The sequence below is a fragment of the Taurulus bubalis genome (assembly GCF_910589615.1).
Source record: "Taurulus bubalis genome assembly, chromosome: 16".
NCBI lineage: Eukaryota > Metazoa > Chordata > Actinopteri > Perciformes > Cottidae > Taurulus > Taurulus bubalis.
The window spans coordinates 3,003,507-3,023,550 of record NC_136604.1 but is presented as its reverse complement, the minus strand read 5'-3'; the positions used below and the strand labels follow the sequence as shown (position 1 = coordinate 3,023,550).

The 20,044-nt window shown below is 42.0% G+C and overlaps 1 protein-coding gene across 1 annotated transcript; it reads right to left on the bottom strand.

Moving 5' to 3' along the window:
- Nucleotides 1-5,021: 5,021 nt before the first annotated feature.
- On the bottom strand, nucleotides 5,022-15,442 carry sdhaf3 (succinate dehydrogenase complex assembly factor 3). The gene is made up of 3 exons (XM_079231738.1): nucleotides 15,423-15,442; nucleotides 15,116-15,319; nucleotides 5,022-6,347 (listed from the first exon to the last, which is right to left on the bottom strand). The coding sequence occupies exons 2-3, from the start codon at nucleotides 15,290-15,292 to the stop codon at nucleotides 6,153-6,155; spliced, it is 372 nt and encodes a 123-aa protein (XP_079087864.1). The 5' UTR covers nucleotides 15,293-15,319; nucleotides 15,423-15,442; the 3' UTR covers nucleotides 5,022-6,152.
- Between the last annotated feature and the right edge of the window lie 4,602 nt (nucleotides 15,443-20,044).

The following is a 20,044-nucleotide window of genomic DNA, read 5'->3' as shown; positions in this document are numbered from 1 at the left end:
CGAGGTGAATTCAGCTCACATAATGCTGCGGATGAAGTTGTTGTGGAGTATTGATTGTTGAGCACACTTCTAGACACATGGTGAGGAGTACCGCCGGTAACGGAGCAGCTCCCAGCCCTGAATGTTATGAGTGCAAATCAGTGCAGAGCTTTTTTTAGAGGGACGTTTCAGTTTGCAGCTATAAGTACCTCACAAATACACAAGAGATTTCAGCTGTGCTCATTTTCAGTTTAACAGAAAATAGTTATACCAACCTTTTTGGCTGATGACCCTTTAAAGCTAAAATAAATTGCTTACTCACAACCTCTTTATCACAGGTTGCATATGTGGTGGTGCAACATTATTTCCGGATAAATATATGTAATAATGTGCATAATAGGCCGTAAACGATATAAAGAGAGTCAACAAGTTACAGTGTCCTTAAGCTGTGATCATTCCGGTACAGAAGTCTGAATGCAGTTCCCATCCCGGACAGACAGATAACATCCAGGTTCATTCTCATGAAGTGGATTGAATCAGTCCCCTATCTTTGAGGAAATGACTCATATCAGAGGATTCATTCAGGCTAAACAGGAGATAATGCTGTGACGAGCTAGCGGCGCTGACTCGCCATCAGAGGGAATACCGGGAGTGTAGCCTCATGGTGTTCACGGAGACTTGGCTAACTGAGCTAACTCCGGACACACACGCTGTGCTGGACGGTTTCTGCATCATACGGGAACGGAGAGCGGTAAGAGGAAGAGAGGACTGGCAGTGTTTGTGAACAATAGATGGTATAACTCTGGGCACATCACTATTAAGGAGCAGACCTTACAACGGACATTGAGCTGTTAGCTGTTAGCATGAGGCCACACTATCTGCCAAGGGAATTCTCGCATGTTATCATGGTGGCTGCGTATATCCCCCCCTCTGCTGACGCTGAAGCGGCCTGTGACGTCATCCACTCGGCGACAAGCAGGCTGTTGACACAACACCCCAATGCTCTCCTCCTTCTCTCTGGGGACTTTAATCATGCACCTCCGTCCTTCACTCTGCCCACATTCACCCAGTATGACAAATGCCACACCAGAGACAATAAGACACTGGATCTTCTTTATGCCAACACCAAGGAGGCAAACTCATCATCACCTCTCCCTCCCCTGGGTAGATCTGATCACAACCTGGTGCACCTCCTGCCTGTGTACACCACTCTCTCACAGAAGCAGCCAGCTGTGACCCGCACAGTTAGACGATGGACCGATGGAGCTGAGGAGGCTCTGAAGGATTGTTTTGAGAAAACTGTGTGGGAGGTATTCAGTGATGCCCATGGGGAGGACATAGACGGCCTCACCGACTGCATCACAGACTACATAAACTTCTGTGTGGAGAACACTGTACCCACCAGGACTGTACGGTGCTTCTCCAATGGTAGACCCTGGATCTCTCCAGAGATAAAGTCCCTCCTCAAGGAGAAGAAGAGGGTTTTTAGATCTGGCAACAAGGAGGAGCTGAGGACTGTGCAGAGGGAGCTGAGGATGAAGATCAGGGAGGGGAAAGAGATCTACAGGACGAAGATGGAGGACCAGCTGCAGCAGAAGAACACCATCGTGAGTCATCACCATGTGAGTCAGACCGGCTGTCCTACAGCACGGGAGCCCACAAGGAACCGTTCTGGCTCCATTCCTCTTCTCCATTTACACATCGGACTTCAAACACAACTCTGCTAACTGTCATCTGCAAAAGTTCTCTGACGACTCTGCAATCGTCGGCCTCATCTCCACAGATGATGACAGGGAGTACAAAATCAGGACTTTTTAGGATGGTGCCAGCGGAAGCGCCTCCAGATAAACTCCAGTAAGACCAAGGAGCTGGTGGTGGACTTCCGCCGGGGTAAACGCTCTCCTCTGGTACCGGTGAGCATCCAGGGACTGGACATTGAGATTGTGAAGTCGTACAAGTACCTGGGTGTTCACTTGAACAACAAGCTGGACTGGACTGACCATACACACACACTTTATAAAAAGGACAAAGCAGACTCTTTCTGCTGAGGAGACTGAGGTCTTTTTGAATGCAGGGAGCTCCTGAAGACCTTCTTGACTCTGTGGTGGCATCAGCCATCTTCTATGGAGTCTTCTGGAGCAGCAGCATCACGGCAGCTGACAGGAAGAGACTGAACAAGCTGGTAAAGAAGGCCAGCAGCGTGCTGGGTGTCCTCTGGATGTAGTGGAGGTGGTGGTAGACAGCAGGATGATGCTAATCTCTCATCCCTGATGAGCCACGCCTCCCACCCCATGCAGGACACTCTGGCAGCGCTGCACAGCTCCTTCAGTCACCGGCTGATTCATCCCCGGTGTCTGAGGGAGAGGAAACGCAAGTCCTTCCTTCCTGCTGCGGTCAGGCTGCACAACACACTGAGCTCCCAGTAGACCACGAACACTTGAACACTTCTGAACACTTTAATTCATTCACCTGGTGCAATATCTGATACGTGCAATACGTTTAAGTACTTTTTATATACTTTTTATTTTATTTTGTATTCAGTCTGTATATTTTATATTCTTCTTACTGCTTTTTTATTTTGTTTTTATTACTGTTTACTGTTTTACTGTTTATTTATATTACTTGATTTTTATCTTTTATTTACTGTGAGCAATGCTGCTGTAATCCTGTAATTACCCCACTGCGGGACTAATAAAGGATTATTTTATTTTATGTTTCATCATTAATGATCTGTTAAATACAGGTGTGTTCACTTTGACCTGAGGAAGAGCATCTGTGATTCAAACATTATCGATTATGTCCATCTGAATTAAATAAAACAAGTTCATCTTTTTCTCGTGTGTTTAATTTAGTCTCTATTTTTTGTCTCTTCATTAACCTACACAATCTGTGACTGTTTAAATCCACTGTTTGAACATGAATATTACAACAGAAAGCAGGAGTTGTAGTAGATTTGAAGAATAATATATTATGTGCATACTTTACGTGCCGATCAGGGCTGCCCACTGCTCCTTAATACTAAGGATGGGTCAAATGCAGACAATACATTTCATGTATGTACTATGACAATAATTGAATCTAATCTAATATTAGCCATAGACTGTATATATGAAGTGGACGTAGTCATGGCGATGGTCGGTTTGTGGACTGTCGTTACGAAGCCTCGACTTTTGCAACCGATAAACAAAAGTGACCATATTTGGAATGCGGAGGAGTGACGTAGAGACGCTGTATACGACTGGTAGAGATCTTTCAATCACCTTTAGCCCCGCCCCAAAGCATCCCCTGCGTTATGGTCTGTCTGACTCTAAATGACCATAATTTACTAAATGAACATCATGCTGTATTGAAGAAGACTTGAAACTAGAGATTGAGACATAAACTCATGTTTACAATGTTTACTGAGGGAATAAATCAAGAGAGAAGTAGAGTCCTTTATATAAACTTATTATGCTACATCGGCGTCACTCTGCAGAACCGGAGGTATTAGAATCAACATTAACACCACCTCTGTCTGTACAGGTTCTCTGCTGTACTGACTCCGACCAGCTTTCACGACCAGCCCGCTGCGCTCCGTTCATTCATCTTTAAATATTAGCCGCTAGCGCTAACGTGAATGCTAACAGTCACGTGGATGCGGCAGGATAACAGAGCGCCAGCAGACCTGGGACCAGCTGACCGGCTGCCTCTTCACAGACATGAATGCAACGTAGCGCTATGAGTGCATCCAAAGTAGAGGAGACATCATGAGTTTTATCCAAAAACACACTGAAGTACGAGTAAAGAATATGCTGCATTAAATCTACTCGGACAAGTACAATCTACTCTAAAAGGTTGAGTACACGTGATAAACGCATCTCGTCACTTCTCGTCTGCAGACCCCCGCCCCCCTCTCACACTTGGTGACGCATGGCTCTGCTTATTACCAAGTGCCAGGTGGAAGTGAGGGAGGTCATGTTAAACAATTACTGAAAGCAACCACCTCGCTTATTACCGCTCAATCAATTACAGCCGGGCCTTTCACAGCTGAAAAGATGGCTGATTTAATTATGAGATTGGACTGGCCCTGCCCGGTGATGGTGAGAGGGGAATCGAACCATGACATGATGTAACAAACACCAAACTCCACGTTGGTCCATTTGGGCCTCTGGTTTTGGTTAAGTATGTTGGTATGAATGCAGATTATCCCAAGAGTATAACATTTATTATAAGCGCTCTCTGGTGGAGGCGAGACCCCTGCTGCTTCAGAGCTTTTCAGACATGGAACATTAGCGGTTTGATTATCTGATGCTTTCTGACATGCAGATGTACAGAAGGTGTCGGTTATGCAAATGTTAGTTATGGTGTTATTGAGACATTGAGTTATGGTGTTATTCTAGACAAATAGTCCAGTCCTCACGGCCGGTCAGCGTGCATGTTGACCCTCGGGTTAAAGTTCCTCTGACCCAGTAGACGTTGTTTCTTCTGACTTGTAAAGACTCAGGTGCATTCAGACGAGAGGCCGACATGTCAACGTGTCATCATATTTATGGAACAAGATGCATGTCTGAAAGAGGCTTTTGTGAATGTGGAAAAACCAACAGATAAATGACAAACAAAAAGCGTTGGCTCAGGAGGTGTTTTCTTCTGTAGTACTATTGATTAACTGTAATGGAAATGAAAAATATATATCTGCAGGGGGAATGCCTCACTCATCTCCCACATGAAATGTCTGCATTATAATGAACTATAGTATGGTATATATATATATATATATATATATATATATATATATATATATATATATATATATATTTTGCAAAAGCATTCGGTCAAAATGCTGGTTAGAACTGGTTCAGTTTTCTGAATCTTTATTTACAAAATAATAAGGACGAAATGTTCAGACAGGCTGTGATTTGTGGAAATACAAGTATTATTCAACTACCGTTATATGTAGTAACAATAAACGTAAATAATAATCAACTAATTATAAATGATTTCATAGTTTCAAGTCAAAACCCTCCCCCTCACTCCCCATACTGGCACACTAATTAGTGGAAAAATGTTTATAACTAATAAATATGAAAGATTCTGGCTAATTAAAAAGTATTAAAACATGAACGTCATTCAGCAATATTTAACATGACCTCAAAACAGACTCTCTCTCATCACCCCGACTGACCGACTCCCAGAGGTCATGACTGTTCAGAGTGGCTGTAGTCGTCACTTTGATCTGTGAACCAACGCCTGAAGCCTGGAGTTTGGAAGTCAGAAGTGACCATATTTGAACTGTGGAGGAGTGACAGCGACCTGTCAATCAATAAATCATACTCCTCTTTGTGGTCCGTTTGACTCTAAATGGACCATAATTAAATTAAATGATGCTGTATTGAAGACTTGAAATTAGAGATTGAGACATAAACTCATGTTTACTGAGGAAATAAATCAAGAGAGAAGTAGAGTCATTTATATAGACTTCTATACAACCAGAGGAGTCGCCCCCTGGTGGTCAGCAGAGAGAATGCAGCTTTAACACATGAAGCATAGACTTCTATACAACCAGAGGAGTCGCCCCCTGGTGGGCAGAAGAGAGAATGCAGGTTTAAGACACTTCTGCATCGGCCACACTAATCAGAATTGGATGTTGCTGCCTGGTTCCTGTCTGTAAGAGAGCATTATAAAAGAGATTATAAAAGAGTTGGGGGTTTCAAATTCAGAATTTTAGTACGAGCCCAATAAACGGTCACGCCTTCCAAATATCAGACACAAGTGCTTCTCCGGAGATTTGAAACGACAACCGAAACAATGCCGATGAGAAGAGAGTTCAGAGCAGCGCTATATTCATACGGATGCAGGACAAAGACTTTGTGTCACTGTAATGTCTGAACTCTGTCAGGTAGCATGAGTTGCCTTTTATCCCTGATGTGCGTCTCGGTGCCCTTCCTTCACGAGAAACAAACTCACATTTGTATTCATGCAAAAAACACACAAAGGACACTAATTAGTGGCAGCTTAATGCACCTGAGCATGAGGAACCGCTTTTACAGACGAGCACAGGAACACAGAGCTATTACGCAGCACTTTTAATGTAAATGGCTCTACTCGGCCTCCGCGTCTCCTCTGAAGAATTCAAAGGTAATACATTAACAATATGAATCTGTTTTTTGTCCATTTTGTTTCTGTGGGCTGCCGCTTCACTTGCTGTCCTCCTGGATGTCAAACTGCCTGCTGGACTTGGTGGACTCCAGCATGAGTTCGTACAGCTGGCCTATCTGGTCGTTCTGGAAGCTGCCGAGGTTCCCCTCCGACAGGTTGGCCCCGAACTGGACGGAGCCGCTCCGTCCTTCTGCCGCCTGCAGCACCTGAGCCTGCAGGGTGTCCTTGTACTTCTGTGGGGTTGAAGCAGACGTGTTTAGCACCTGGTTCAGATTCATTAATACATATTATAATAATAATAATAATAATAATAATAATAATAATAATAATAATAATTACTATCACAACAAAAAGGTGAGAGTTTAGTCGACCTTTGTTCCCCACTAGGGACATTTTTGGCTTTCAAATTGTCTATTATGTTAGCTGTTAGTCTCCATGGTAAGTGGGAGTTTTAAAAAATAAAAACATATTTCAACCGTAGCTCATATAATAAGTCTATAATAAACTGTGCATCCAAAATACTAAGTATATTTGGACACACCGTCCTGCTGCCTAAGATGTTGCCTGTATTTGGGTGGTCAAATAAATTAGCTGAATTTCCTCCAATTTATATATATATATATATATATATATATATATATATATATATATATATATATATATATATATATAGCATCTAATAAGACAGGACGGCTACATTTTGCTGGTTTAACTGAACAATGAGACAGCCTGTTAATGCATTTAATTGGTCTCTTTCATAAAGTATTAACATGTATATATGTTTTCATAAAACGCATGCACTACACAAATATATAAATTATGTTCTAAATGGCTGGTTTACTTATTCAAGGCAATATAAAAGGTGATACAAGTGATGACAGACAGACTAACACATTGCCGGTTTTGGTCTTTTTTTTTAGGCATTTGTTGACCGTAAGAGAAGGAAAACGTAACATGTTCAACATATTGCAGGTTTCCTTATTTATTAGCTCTGGAGAGACGGACGCTCAGATAAACGGGATAACTCGAGCCAGTCTTTGTTTTCTGCATTCCTCATGTAACAAAAGAATCCTGTTGATTGTTGATCTTCTCACTGATGAACTCCAGTGCATTGACCGGTGTGTTTAGCTCGGGTTCTGTTTTCAAACATCGATCATGAATCGACGGACCGGTGCTCCGATGAACTGGCATGTTGTGATCGTGACATGATGCAATACGACGGTAAACGTGAGAGATGAACGTGTGGAGATGAAACACCAGATTAGGTCGGGAGTCAAGCATTTCAAATTCAAGCATATTCCTTATCTTGAAAACAAACTAAATAATAAATAATCAGAGCCCAAACTATCAAAAAACGAGACCACCACTCAGGACCCAACAATGTCTGTCTGGCTAAACACTAAACCTCCGGGATCTCTGGCAGGCGTTTTACTTTTTCCTCCAAGATCAGACAGATGTTTTGGACTCAAAGCGAGTGATGATTGACTCAGACTGATGAGGCTCTGTGACAGATGTGGCAGAGCCCCGACATGCATCATACATCCTCCAGAGAGAATCACCAGCACATCTCTAATTCTCACCTAGTCCATCACAATTAGTCCTCTTTGAATGGGAAAAAGCTGCATGTTCATTAATACACCGATCTGGACACAAAGACCATCTCCACCCGCCTCCATCTGCTTCCTTCTGAAAGCCGGCCGTGGTTTGACCACAGAGTCACGCGGTGAGCGTCTGATGTTTGCCCTCCAGAGCGCTCGCTTGCAATAAGAGGCGTTCATCTGAGAGGCTTCTTCTACACACAATGTCATTATGTTCAACATTCCCCAAAAGGGGAATCTCTTCCCGGAGGCCGCTGAGAGGAACACAACAGAGTGGCCAGTGGTTCGTTACCACTGTAGAATAAAGGACTTCACTGGGAAGGTCTGGTGAGTAAAGGAAGGATCCTTCTTTGCTCCGTAACATTTGCAGGTCTCATTGAGCCGCGTGACGGGAACATCATCACTCTGGTTTTAATAAAAGCAAATCTGATGAATAGTAAAAGGCCTGCTGTCGTCAGTACAGTCCAGCCAGTGTTGTTTGTTGTAAAGGGTCATTCTTTTCTTTGGTTTCAATTATCGATTCAGCATAGTATTGCAATACTAGGCTCGACACCAGACTGGGGCAGAGGGGGCGTGGGCAGCAGCAGCAGTGGGCAGCAGCTCACAGCGGGGACACCCACCGGAGGTAGAAGCGGCTTGTAACACGACTTTTACGGTAGTCATTATTACAATCTAGTTGCAAAATGCGCTAATAGCTGAATCCAGAGTTCTGTGCCTTCGGGGCGGGGCTAAAGCAAGCGCTAGTGGACTTGCTCTCTGGGCCTCATGGATTCTTAACTGCATGCACCACTGAGCAGCTTTCATAGGAATGAGCCTCCAACGCTGTGTCCAGTGGCCTTTATACATCCATGATGGATGCAAATGCTGAATTAGCTTTTTAAGGATCGTAACCGGGAATAGAGAGCAACTCGGCTTTACAGGAAAAGTGTTGTTCTTTTATTTCATTGTCTTATGCCTCGATCGCCAGTGAATGTCTTTTAACCGGTTTTCCTGGACAGATCCTTCAAACACACATTGCAAACAATCACTCTTCCCTTCCTTTTTTATAAAAATGTCTCTTGTTTGGCCCAACGGAGCAGAGTTATTAGTAGCAGAGAACTCCCATGGGTGCCTCTGAAATAAATGGATTACACGCTGAACACTCAGTGCTCCTAATCTCATTTTAAGTCTCGCTCCGCGTCTGTTCCCTAACGTCTGTTTTTCGGAGGGAGCGACGCGCAGTGGAACTTCACCTCCTGACAGAATGGACGGAGAGGAGAAGGACCCCGTCAGAGGAGTGTGTGTTATTAGGGAGAGGAGTGTGTGTTCTTCGGGCTCTGCTGCGCTCATTACTGGATCAATTACAATCCAGCAAGTGGTGCCAATGGGTAAGGCGTGTTGGCATTACATGTGTGTTCTCTACTAATGTGCTGTGTGATTGGACCTGTGAGATATATGTTCAGATCCTGGGAGGTGGTGGGAAATGAGGTCCGGGATCCAAAAGAATTATAGTAAAAGTATATTTAATAAAACAATGACAGACAGCTTATGCTCCCGATCGGGCGCTTTAAATCCACGGCGCACCTCAGAACACAGGTCCGAGTGGTTCGCTGGGCGGAGGGAAAGAGGACGAGCGTTCGCGTACCGGTTAGTTTTCAACTCATTCGTGGGACTTAGAGTCCTTCCTATTGGTTTCATGTTTTATTACCTTTATAAACATATCATTGGCCCTGCCGTTTCAGGGGCGGAAATAGACTTCTTCTTCCGTCTTTTTTATCCCAAAAAGGGTAGTGTCCATTGTCTCAATAGTCAATATTCGGCTCCGCCCCCTCAGGCGAACAAGAGAACTACAACGCCTTAAGGCGGTAGTCAATATGTCATGCAGCATGCAGTATTTGTCTAACATTCATTCACACATCAATCATTCTACAGTAATAACAGTGACCTTCATAGTCATACAATTACAAATCCCTCATAATAATATCCCTTATTAATTATCATATTTCATGCATTGTAATGTACACACAAACAACTTATTTTACATAGATGTGCAAGTCCAAATGTGACTAACTAAGCTTAAAAAAACACTACAGACCCCACAAAGAAGACCTTTGTTTTTTTTACGCTAATGGGGATCCTGATAAATGTAATTATTTTATTTGCATCCAACCTAAACAAAACTAATGTCCACCCTGGTATTGATGATGACAGAAGTCTGGATGAGCTGTGGGGTTATTAGCCCGCCTTGAGTGTTGCCTTTGCAACAAGGACTAAAGTTACGGTTGTTAATGTTTGCATGAATGAACATAAACATAAACCACACAGTGACTGATTTACACATTACAAGACAGCAAGTTGTGGCGTGTGAGCAGCACAACGATCGGACGACTTTCAAGTATAAAGCTGAACTAGTAGTTATCTCAATGGTGAATGGCGGAAATGGTAACTGTTTTCACGGAGTAAAGCCAGGGAGATAAGCCACGCCCCCTTTCCGCAGCGAAAAAGCGAATTAACCACATAAAGTTGAGCGAGTAAAGTCAGGTGAAAAACTCTTTGTGTGAACGCGGCATGATGCAACTACTGACTATCGAGAATATATTCGGAGACACAATTTCATATGAGATCTTTGATGATATTGATAGAAGATCGATACATGTTCACATGTAGTGTCAAATGTAATCAGTTTTCACATCATTTCCAAACTGACGGAACAGTTTTTATCTTAATGTGACTCACTGAGGTTTTCTCCCTACACCGCTTTATTAATGCATAACAGCACCACAGACATTTAAAGATTCATCCGAGATCTTCAATGCAAGGCTTTGGATTGGATTTTTTTTTTTTATGACATTCGATGCAGCCCTATCCTCTGGCCAATCAGGAGAGAACCCAGCTGCTATTCCAGAAAAAGGCGGTGGTGGAAGGTGGTATTTTTTGTGTTAAAATTTGTATTTATTTTCTGATACGCTACTTGATTTATCTTACACTCATGAGCGAACAGTCATCACTGGACCAGGGAAGTATTGTGTTCTGGTGTTTGTGTCATCATGGGGCCGACGGTCCAGATCAGGTGGTTTTCTCACCAATTCATCACGAACAACTTTGGCTTTTTGTAGTTTCGGTTTGGCTAGATGATGCAGCACTTAGACCTTATTCTTATTTATTGCTCAGTACATTTCCAACTGGAATGCCTCCCAGTGGTTTTAGTCAAATTAAGTTTTGCCGAGAAAGGTTTCCATTTGAAATACAGCCAAAGGAGTGTGTAAGTATGACAAAAGCCAGTCGTCCCCTGATGGGAACAATGCGAATGGCCTCTGGGTTTGAAAACAACACGTATTGATATAGAGAGGCCTAATGAAAGTGTTACCTCCTCCCCGGTGGCTTCACAGCTATGGCAATGACAAAAGGACCTCTCAGGAATCCATCTGCAATCACCATCTACTTCATTAGATAAATTGGCTGCAGATGGGTGATTCATTCCCCAGCAGTGCGTAATTGTGCTAGAAAACATTGGCTCTCCCCCCGTGGTGACATAAAAGAGGACGTGGCACACTCATGGTTATTTGGGGAACTGGAGGACGAATTGCAAACATACTGATCCCCCACCAGCACATGCAGGTAGGCTGGTATTCACAGCATCTGGTCCAACTCCAACACGACTGAGGTTTCTCCCGGGTTTCAGCTCACTTTTACGTCAGATCAGATCTGCGTTAATTAATATACTCAAATAAAATCATAGGCAATGAAAACGGTTATTTTTGTGCTAAATTCCTGCTATATTTAAAATAAGACTTCAAAAGGTTGTTCTTCACCTGAATTCAGTGCATTTTACTCTGCAGTACAACAGAGAGCAGACGGGCAGAACGAGTAATATTCAGGACATTTCTCATCTCACACATGGCCACGCCTCCAGGAAGAGCCTCGCCCTTTGAAGCAAATTTTACATTGAGGTCAAAACGGTAAAATTACAACTTCTAGGTTCCGTCGTATGATGCCATGGGGCCCCAACATTATGTTTTCCCATAGACTTACATTGGAAATGAGACATCTAGAACTCTACGGGGCAATGTTTCTTTGAGGCAAATCAATGTCCCAGTACGAACACTTGACTAGCCCTCATTTAAATCATTAGGTCCAAATAAAATACACTAATAGGTGGAGCCAGAATTTTTTTCCTTCCTCCTTCATGTGGATGAGGCCCAGAACAAGCCTGGGCCGAGGGATGGGAGGCGGGGTCAAAGGAACCCAGGGTGCCTTCTCTATGGGCCCACCGAAAGATCTGCAGAAGAATTGTTAAACTTTTACAAACTTTTCCTGCTTCATGAGCCACTTTATCGCAACGAGCCTTCCAGCCTTCAGCACTCTACCCACCTCTCATGTGGCGTTTACGATGAGCAGAACAGACGGCCTCACTGGAGCTATACTTCTCCTCAAGGAAATACAACTGCTATAGTTTTTGTTTATCATCATAATTATTGCAATAATCTAAAACAAACACAAGGCGAAGGAAACACACACTACTGGACTATGCCACTGGTATACTGGTGAAGAAGACACTACTGGACTGTACCATTGGTATAGTTAAGCAATAAGGTACGAGAGGCAGTACTGTGTCGTGCAATAATGAACTGTTCAAGGGAGTTGTTAGGCAAACCCTTGAACTGTACATTATTGTAGACACAGTACTGCCTCGAGTACCTTATTGCTTTTATAATACGGGTACCTGCGACTTTATAAATAGTAATAGTAAGCTCCCTTTCAGCACAAAATAGTTGTAGCCACCAAACGTTGTGCATCGCATTTCAGCGACAGAGAAAATAGTCCCGTACGTGTATGGGACGCACATACGGGACTACAAAACTGACGGCCTGGTCAGTAAATCACAGATTTACTGACCAGGCCGGTTAGAAGCAGGTGGAGGATGACACGCAGCCACCGATATAAAGAAGTGCTCTCGCTGCTTCTGTCCTTCTTTTCTCCGTCATTTTTCTCCTCCATGATGTTTACAGAACTTGCCTCGCGTCGGGAAATTACCGACGTAATTATCTCTCACTGGAAATGATCATGATTTTGTGGTCAAACCCTTTTCATTCCTCATCTCATTTTAGGGAGGAAGTGACGTGTGTGTTGTTGTTCGTTATGCTAACGTTACTGTTAGCGAAGAGCCCCGTTGCAATACTGTGAACACTCAAGCAATACACCTGCAAGTTAAGGAAACCAACGTCTGAGTCGTTACTGCGGACGATAAAATATCAAAGTTTACACGAACATGTTTGGTAACTGTCAAGCTTGAAATGACAACTAACGGTCGCCCAATTTAAATCTACCTTTTAAATCTCCTTTTTACATTTTTAAGTGCGCACTGATATGGAACGCTCTAAATGTAAACAGGCTGTACAGTACTTTATGGCTGAATAAACTACACCTCGTGACTCACTCTCAACCAATCAGAATGCTTGATTTGATCTACCCGTATTATAATGGTGAAGACGACACTACTGGACTATGCCACTGGTATACTGGTGAAGAAGACACTACTGGACTATGCCACTGGTATACTGGTGAAGAAGACACTACTGGACTATGCCACTGGTATACTGGTGAAGAAGACACTACTGGACTATGCCACTGGTATACTGGTGAAGAAGACACTACTGGACTATGCCACTGGTATACTGGTGAAGAAGACACTACTGGACTATGCCACTGGTATACTGGTGAAGACGACACTACTGGACTATACCACTGGTATACTGGTGAAGAAGACACTACTGGACTATGCCACTGGTATACTGGTGAAGAAGATGCATATCTGCTGATTCAAGAATATGTTCTTCATGTCTTTTAGTCAACATCTTTCAATAAAATATTTGCCTATTAGCATACGTATTTATGAAATAAGTCATCATTGTGCATACAGTACATAAATCAATCAATGAATGGTATTCTACTGTGGCTACAAGCTCTGGAACATTCTAAATAAATGGGTCTCTTACTACCAAGCTGCCAAAAAGGATGACCTTCCAGCTCAACATTTCTCTGTTCCCATAATAGGACAGATGATGTATGAAATGCATTTTATATATTTAATAACAGGGTGGCTTCTGATACCAACACATAAAGTACCCTCGGTCCAACAGTAACAGGTGCTCAGCAGTTACAATATTTACATTGTGACCATGAGTGACGACTATGTATGACGCAACCAGAACTATTCAGGACACTTCCACCTCCAACAGCCCCTTCATGGTCACTGGCGCTGCTCTGCCACCATGTGGTGATGTGGTGACATCACACCAGCAATGCACCGGCCTCCAAAGCGGTTACTGATGCTGTAGATGCTGTTGGTGCTATTCACAATGTAAGTGTATACTGTACTGTGAGTTAAACTGTAAACATTAGTTCAATATGCCTCTTTGTTGAAGAGTGGGATACGTTTCAAATGTTTTATTTATTTATTTCTGCTTTTGTTAATTTATCAACCTATCCTTGTGGAATAGTGGAATATTGTTTGTAAACTTCTCATCTTAAGTGTATTATTATTGTTGTATTTAACCTTTACATTATTTGTTAGATCATGGTATTAATAAAAAAAAACTACAGGATAGTAAGAGCTGAACTGTTGCTTCATTTATCCAATTTCCACTACCATGGAAAAAGTGGGCTGGTCATGAGCCTGAAATTCCCGGGCTGAAAATTGGCCCCACTCCGGCCCTGACAGGGAGCCATGTGGTCACTTCATAGGAACACCTGCTTTACGGCAGCCATCCTCCAGTGATGCAATATGACCACTTCTAGGCTACAAATAACACATTATGAAAATGTTAATTTATTAATTATTCCTCCACCAGAACTATTCCCAAAAGCGCATTTTCATTTTGGGAAGCAAAACAATAATGCTTTATGTTGAAAAAGTCTGTAATTTCATGGAATTAGTATGCAATCTGCAACGTTACCATACAGGCAAACTTTAATAGCTCAGTCCACCTATATATACATATACATATATATATATATATATATATATATATATATATACATATACACACACACACACACACACACACACACATATACATATATATACACACACACACACACACATATATATATATATATATATATATATATATATATATATATATATATATATATATGTGTATATATATATATATATATATATATACACACACGTATATATATATATATATATGTATATATATGTGTATATATATATACATATATATATACGCGTATATATATATATATATATATATATATATATATACGTGTATATATATATATACACACACTCTGTGTTATTTTAAATGGAGGGGATATATATATATATATATATATATATATATATATACTCTGTGTTATTTTAAATGGAGGGTCCTTGGAGGGTCTTCTCGGTGGTTTACCTTCCACTCGGCCATGAAGCCCGTCGTCTCCTCGGCTGCAGCCGCTTTGTGTCTCCGGAACTCGTCCTTCACGTACTGGTCCCCGAGGGCTCGCAGGTCAATGGGCAGGAACCGATGCAGCACCAGAATCCTCTTGTACAGAGACCGCACTTTGGACACGTGAGCCGAGGCCGCCATGACGCTGACTCACTCGTCCTCACGGGTCTGTGTGAATAACGTAATTGTATTTCAAAAACAGTGACTGGCCAAAAGGAGTTCAAGGAGAGAGACAGAGACCGACATTAACGCGGGTAGTTATTCAACACACATGTCCTTGTTTATCCCGGAAGCGAAGCTCCTTCTTCTGGTGAGCGAGCTCGATAACGGCAGCATTACCGCCACCTGCTGGACTGGAACAGTAGCGCCACAGAACAATACACATTAGGGATAGGTTTTTCATGATCTACTACCGAGAGTTTAGTTTCCTTTGTTTCTCATCAAACTGAATGACACTAGCACACTCCAATTCATCAGTTTCTTTCTTCTGCATGATGTGAAATATTGCATTAAGTATATTAAAGGTGTTTGTCTGAACAGATGAAGGGTGGCAGACTGAAAACAGGGAGTAAAAGCGGTATGACATGCAACCAAGGTCCCAGGCTCGGATTCCAAACCGGGGATGTAAAGAAAAAAAAAACTTAGTCTTTTAAGTCTACTTAGTCTTGATAAGTTTATATATGATTAGTTGATAAGTTTATATATTTCTTTTTAGACAGGCCCAATTTTGATTTTCACAAACTCTATGGGACTATTTCATACAAAAATGTTGTATTTACTAAGGCGAGCCAGCTGATGATGGGCATCGCCGCATGGGGGAGGGGCCTGGTCGGCCTCATCGGGGCCATGAAGCATCACCAGGTCCGGCTCTTCTTCACACTGCTCCTGCTGTGGCATTTTACAAATGATATAGGATGCTCATATATCATAGTTTTGACATCATGTGTGATGTTACCAGCCAGGGAAATGTCCACAGCGCGTGGTTGGAATGGATTGATGATGATTTGACACATCTGCAGTTTTCAGTTCTTCAAGGATGACGTTCAGAGCAACAACCCCTTAAAGGAAAAGGTCAAGAGTGAGGTCGGCCAAACCTGCCAACGCGCTGGTTTATTATTATTATTATTATTATTAAGCATAAGATAACAATTTTATCCAGATAAACAAATCAATCCAATCTGGATGAGAGTTAACAGTGTTAGACGGGTTAGTAAAGCCACATCTGGAATGAGAACCACAAATATAAAATGCATATGTTTAACCCTTTAATAGTGTGCATATTCACTGTAACTCTATCACTGAACATATCACATATGTTAATACAAATCAATTCAACTATGTACCTGTTGTAGCAGTTGTTGCATATACGTATGTATGCCATATTTACAGTTAGATCTTTGTTTGCTGATTTATGTTGTGAAACCTTAATAAATATATTTGAATAGTTGTTGTTGGAAGAGAGTGTAGAATATGTCCCTGTCCACTAGATATAGAATCTGTCAACCGTCTGGCTAAGGAAGCGGTTCTTATCTACCTCAGGATTCTCTCTTCCTCTCAATGTTTGTAAAAGAATTTCCGTGCATGTATGCATGTATGAATGGTGTTTATTGTGCAGTTCTCTGTGTCCAGTGCCTGCGTGACTATCAGCAGGTGAGATGAACATCTTCCAGTCAGAAAATCCTTCCTTCTTTCTTTCTTGTGTAACTGGCTCCTTGGACCACTGTTTTTTATCAGAAATACAGCTTCAGCTTTAAGAGACTTCGGTGTAATCCAGCTCTAAAAGTGTGTACTTGTACTAAAGGGGATTTTCATTTTAGCCACACACATTTGGCCCCTAAATACTTTTTGCTGTCAATATGTATTGGCTTCAAACAGCATGTGACTGTGCAAATGTTAGCTATGAACTAGCTAGCCCACATACCTTTCATATGAGCTTTTCTCAACAGTGCTTTCTCTTTGCCTCCCTCATACAGCTTCGTCTGGTGAAGAACAACCGCTCTCTGCTTGTAACTCTTCAGAGGTCGTAGGTCTTGGTGACCTCTCTCTCCAGTCTTCTTCCTGCCCGCTCACTCAGTTTGTGAGGACGGCCGCTCGAGGCAGATTTAAACAAGTGCCATGCTGCTTCCATTTCTTAATGATGGGTTTAACTGAACTCTGTGGGATGTCCAGCGAGTTGAACATATTTTTGTCGCCATCTCCTGACTTATTTTCAATGATCTTTTCTCTGAGTTGCTTGGACTGTTCTTTTGTCTTCCTGTTGCAGTTGTAGCAGGAATACTGATGAACCACAGATCTACTCGTTAGATATATGTTCTGTGACCTCATCTAAAGTGAAGACTGTTTATGCTTTACAAAGCATTTATAAGCAGTGGCTCAAAGCTAGCAGAAGTCTGTTATCTTGAATGAATGTGGGGGGGGATTTGTTAAAAATAACAACAACAAACAATAGGAGAGTGCAAAAATGCAAATAATGTATGTAATATAATATGTTAAGTGTGAAGTGTAGATAACCATAAACATGTACAGTGGTTAACAGAAAAGGGAAATAGACACAACACAAAGTGATAGAGAACATTAATATGATGGTGCTGGGGGGCCATGCCCGTCAGTGGCACGAGTGTTCCATAGTTTGTTGGCACATAGCTACACATTATTGATTATGCTAGCTATGGCTAGCTAGCAAGCTCGTCACTGGTCCAGAGATAGACACCGGCACGCGTCATAAATATGACCAACAGTTGTAAGTAGTATCATTTGTACCAGCAAACTGAGAAACATGCCACCACTCGTGGTACTGATGTGCATCGGCTAACATCAACTGGCCGGCGCGGGTCACAGTGGTGACACGTCATCAACGTGGGACACGTGTTTACGCTCTAGGAGGAACCGGTGACGAGCTTGCTAGCTGGCTAGCTTCTTTTTTTATCATATACTAACACTTTACAAATGATCTTATTAATCATCTATAAGTCCAAAGTACTTCATTTACAAATGGTGAATCCATCATTTATAAAGTATGAAAACCCAAGCTTATTAATCAAGAACATTTATAACTGTGTTTATGAATTGCATTCTAACTAATGAGTGTTCATGTTGGAACAATGCTATAAATGATGAATTCATTGTTTATTCATGCCTGGCCAATGGGGATTTAAGCTGAGCGTGACGTCACGTAAAACTAGGTAGAAGTGACCCACACAGGTTGTGAATGAAAGTGAAAGTATGGCGATGACGACGTTTCAGCCTGTGTGAGAGGATGAAGGAGACGTCCATTCTCACGTGTTCACCTCCTGCTGCTCTTCTGTCTGTAGTGTGACGTCATGTAACGTGCAGACAGTGTTCGTGTTGTGGGAGGTCAGAGGTCACGCTGTCAGCTACCCATCAGCGTCTCTTGTTGTTCTTTTACCTCAGAGTTTGTCTTTGAGAGGAGAACAAGAGGCAAAGCAGGAAGAGAGTCAGAGAGCTTCTCCACACAAACATGAGGTGATCTGTGTCCGACAGGCCGAGTGCTGTGAAGCGATCCGAGCTGTGGACGCTGGAAACTGCTGGAGGAGAGAAATGTAACACCTCTGTTGATGTTTGAATTCCTGATGCTGCTTTTCCTTTGGAGTTGAGACTCTGTTTCACCGTTCAGCACTTATTGTTGATCAAGCACTTTATTAACGGTTATGGAAGTTCATTTGATTCAACACTCATCCTTTGTTCTCACTGCTTTACTGAGGTTATCATTTATGTGATCCGGTGATAAACCTTGCACAAAGCCCAGAGTAAACTGGAGCCAGAGACTACGTACCAAACATACGTTTTATTGATACATTGAGTAAACTATACCTAAATCTAAAGTGCACAAACAAGAAAGTAAATCATGTGGGACACTGTCAGGGAGGTCAGTGTAGAGCTAACTAAAAACAGTCACACAAACCAAATCAAATGTACTTATTCACAGCAAACCAAATACGTAACACAACAGTAAAATGTCCATGTGAAATATATGTCTGCTGTAGTCCTATGGGACCGTCTCCCTGGGACAGGGGAGGTCGTGGAAGACTCATGTACTGTGTCTGTAGGCAGCTTATAGGGGATCTGGGTGTATTGTAGCTGGTGGATCATCAGGTAGCAAATGATGCGATTCGGCTGGCAGTTGGAAGTCTTCTTGAGACAGACGGTGCAGTTCAGGTGGAGGAGAGTCAGGAGTGTCAACCGCTGCAGTCCAAGGAAGAACTTTAAGCTCCGTCCTGTTGATATTTTTCTCCAGCCCAGCTCCGTCCCTTGGTCTGATTTTGTAAACCCTTCCTATGTCATCCAAACAGATATTTATTAATATTATAAGCTATTTTTATTCACAAGTAGTATTGTTTAATTATAGTTGTTTGCTTATTTAGGTTAGATTTTTTTGGGTTTGTTAATTGGGTAATGCTGTGGGCCCCTGGTGTACTTCATTAAAGGAGTAGGCGCGTACAGGACCAGAATGCACCTGGGTAGGCCGATGATCTTTTTACCAGCAAGAGCCACAGCATCAGATCACGAGGGAGAGGCAACATGGGGGTTTCTCTGTTCTTCATAAATAAAACTGTGATACTTAAACATATTATTGCAGTATGTATGCATTATACTGCAATACTAATAAACAATACTGTAATAATAATAAACAATGCTGTAATAATAATAAACAATTTCATAAATAATAATCTCAGTAAAGCAGTGAGAACAAAGGATGAAAGTGTTTAATCAAATTAAATTCCATAACCTTCAATAAAGTGCTTGATCAACAATAGGTGATGAGCGGTGAAACAGAGTCTCAACTCAAAATGAAAGTTAAGTTATAACTGAAAATAAAATTTCCAGAAAACTTAAAGACAAGCCATTGCTAAAATAAGATAAGATAAGCTAATA

Bases quoted from the DNA above. Each gene is read 5' to 3' on its own strand.
- sdhaf3 (XM_079231738.1), bottom strand. From the start codon at position 15,292: ATGGCGGCCTCGGCTCACGTGTCCAAAGTGCGGTCTCTGTACAAGAGG. The intron at 6,348-15,115 runs GTAAACCACCGA...TCAACCCCACAG, and splicing joins GCTTCATGGCCGAGTGGAAG to AAGTACAAGGACACCCTGCA.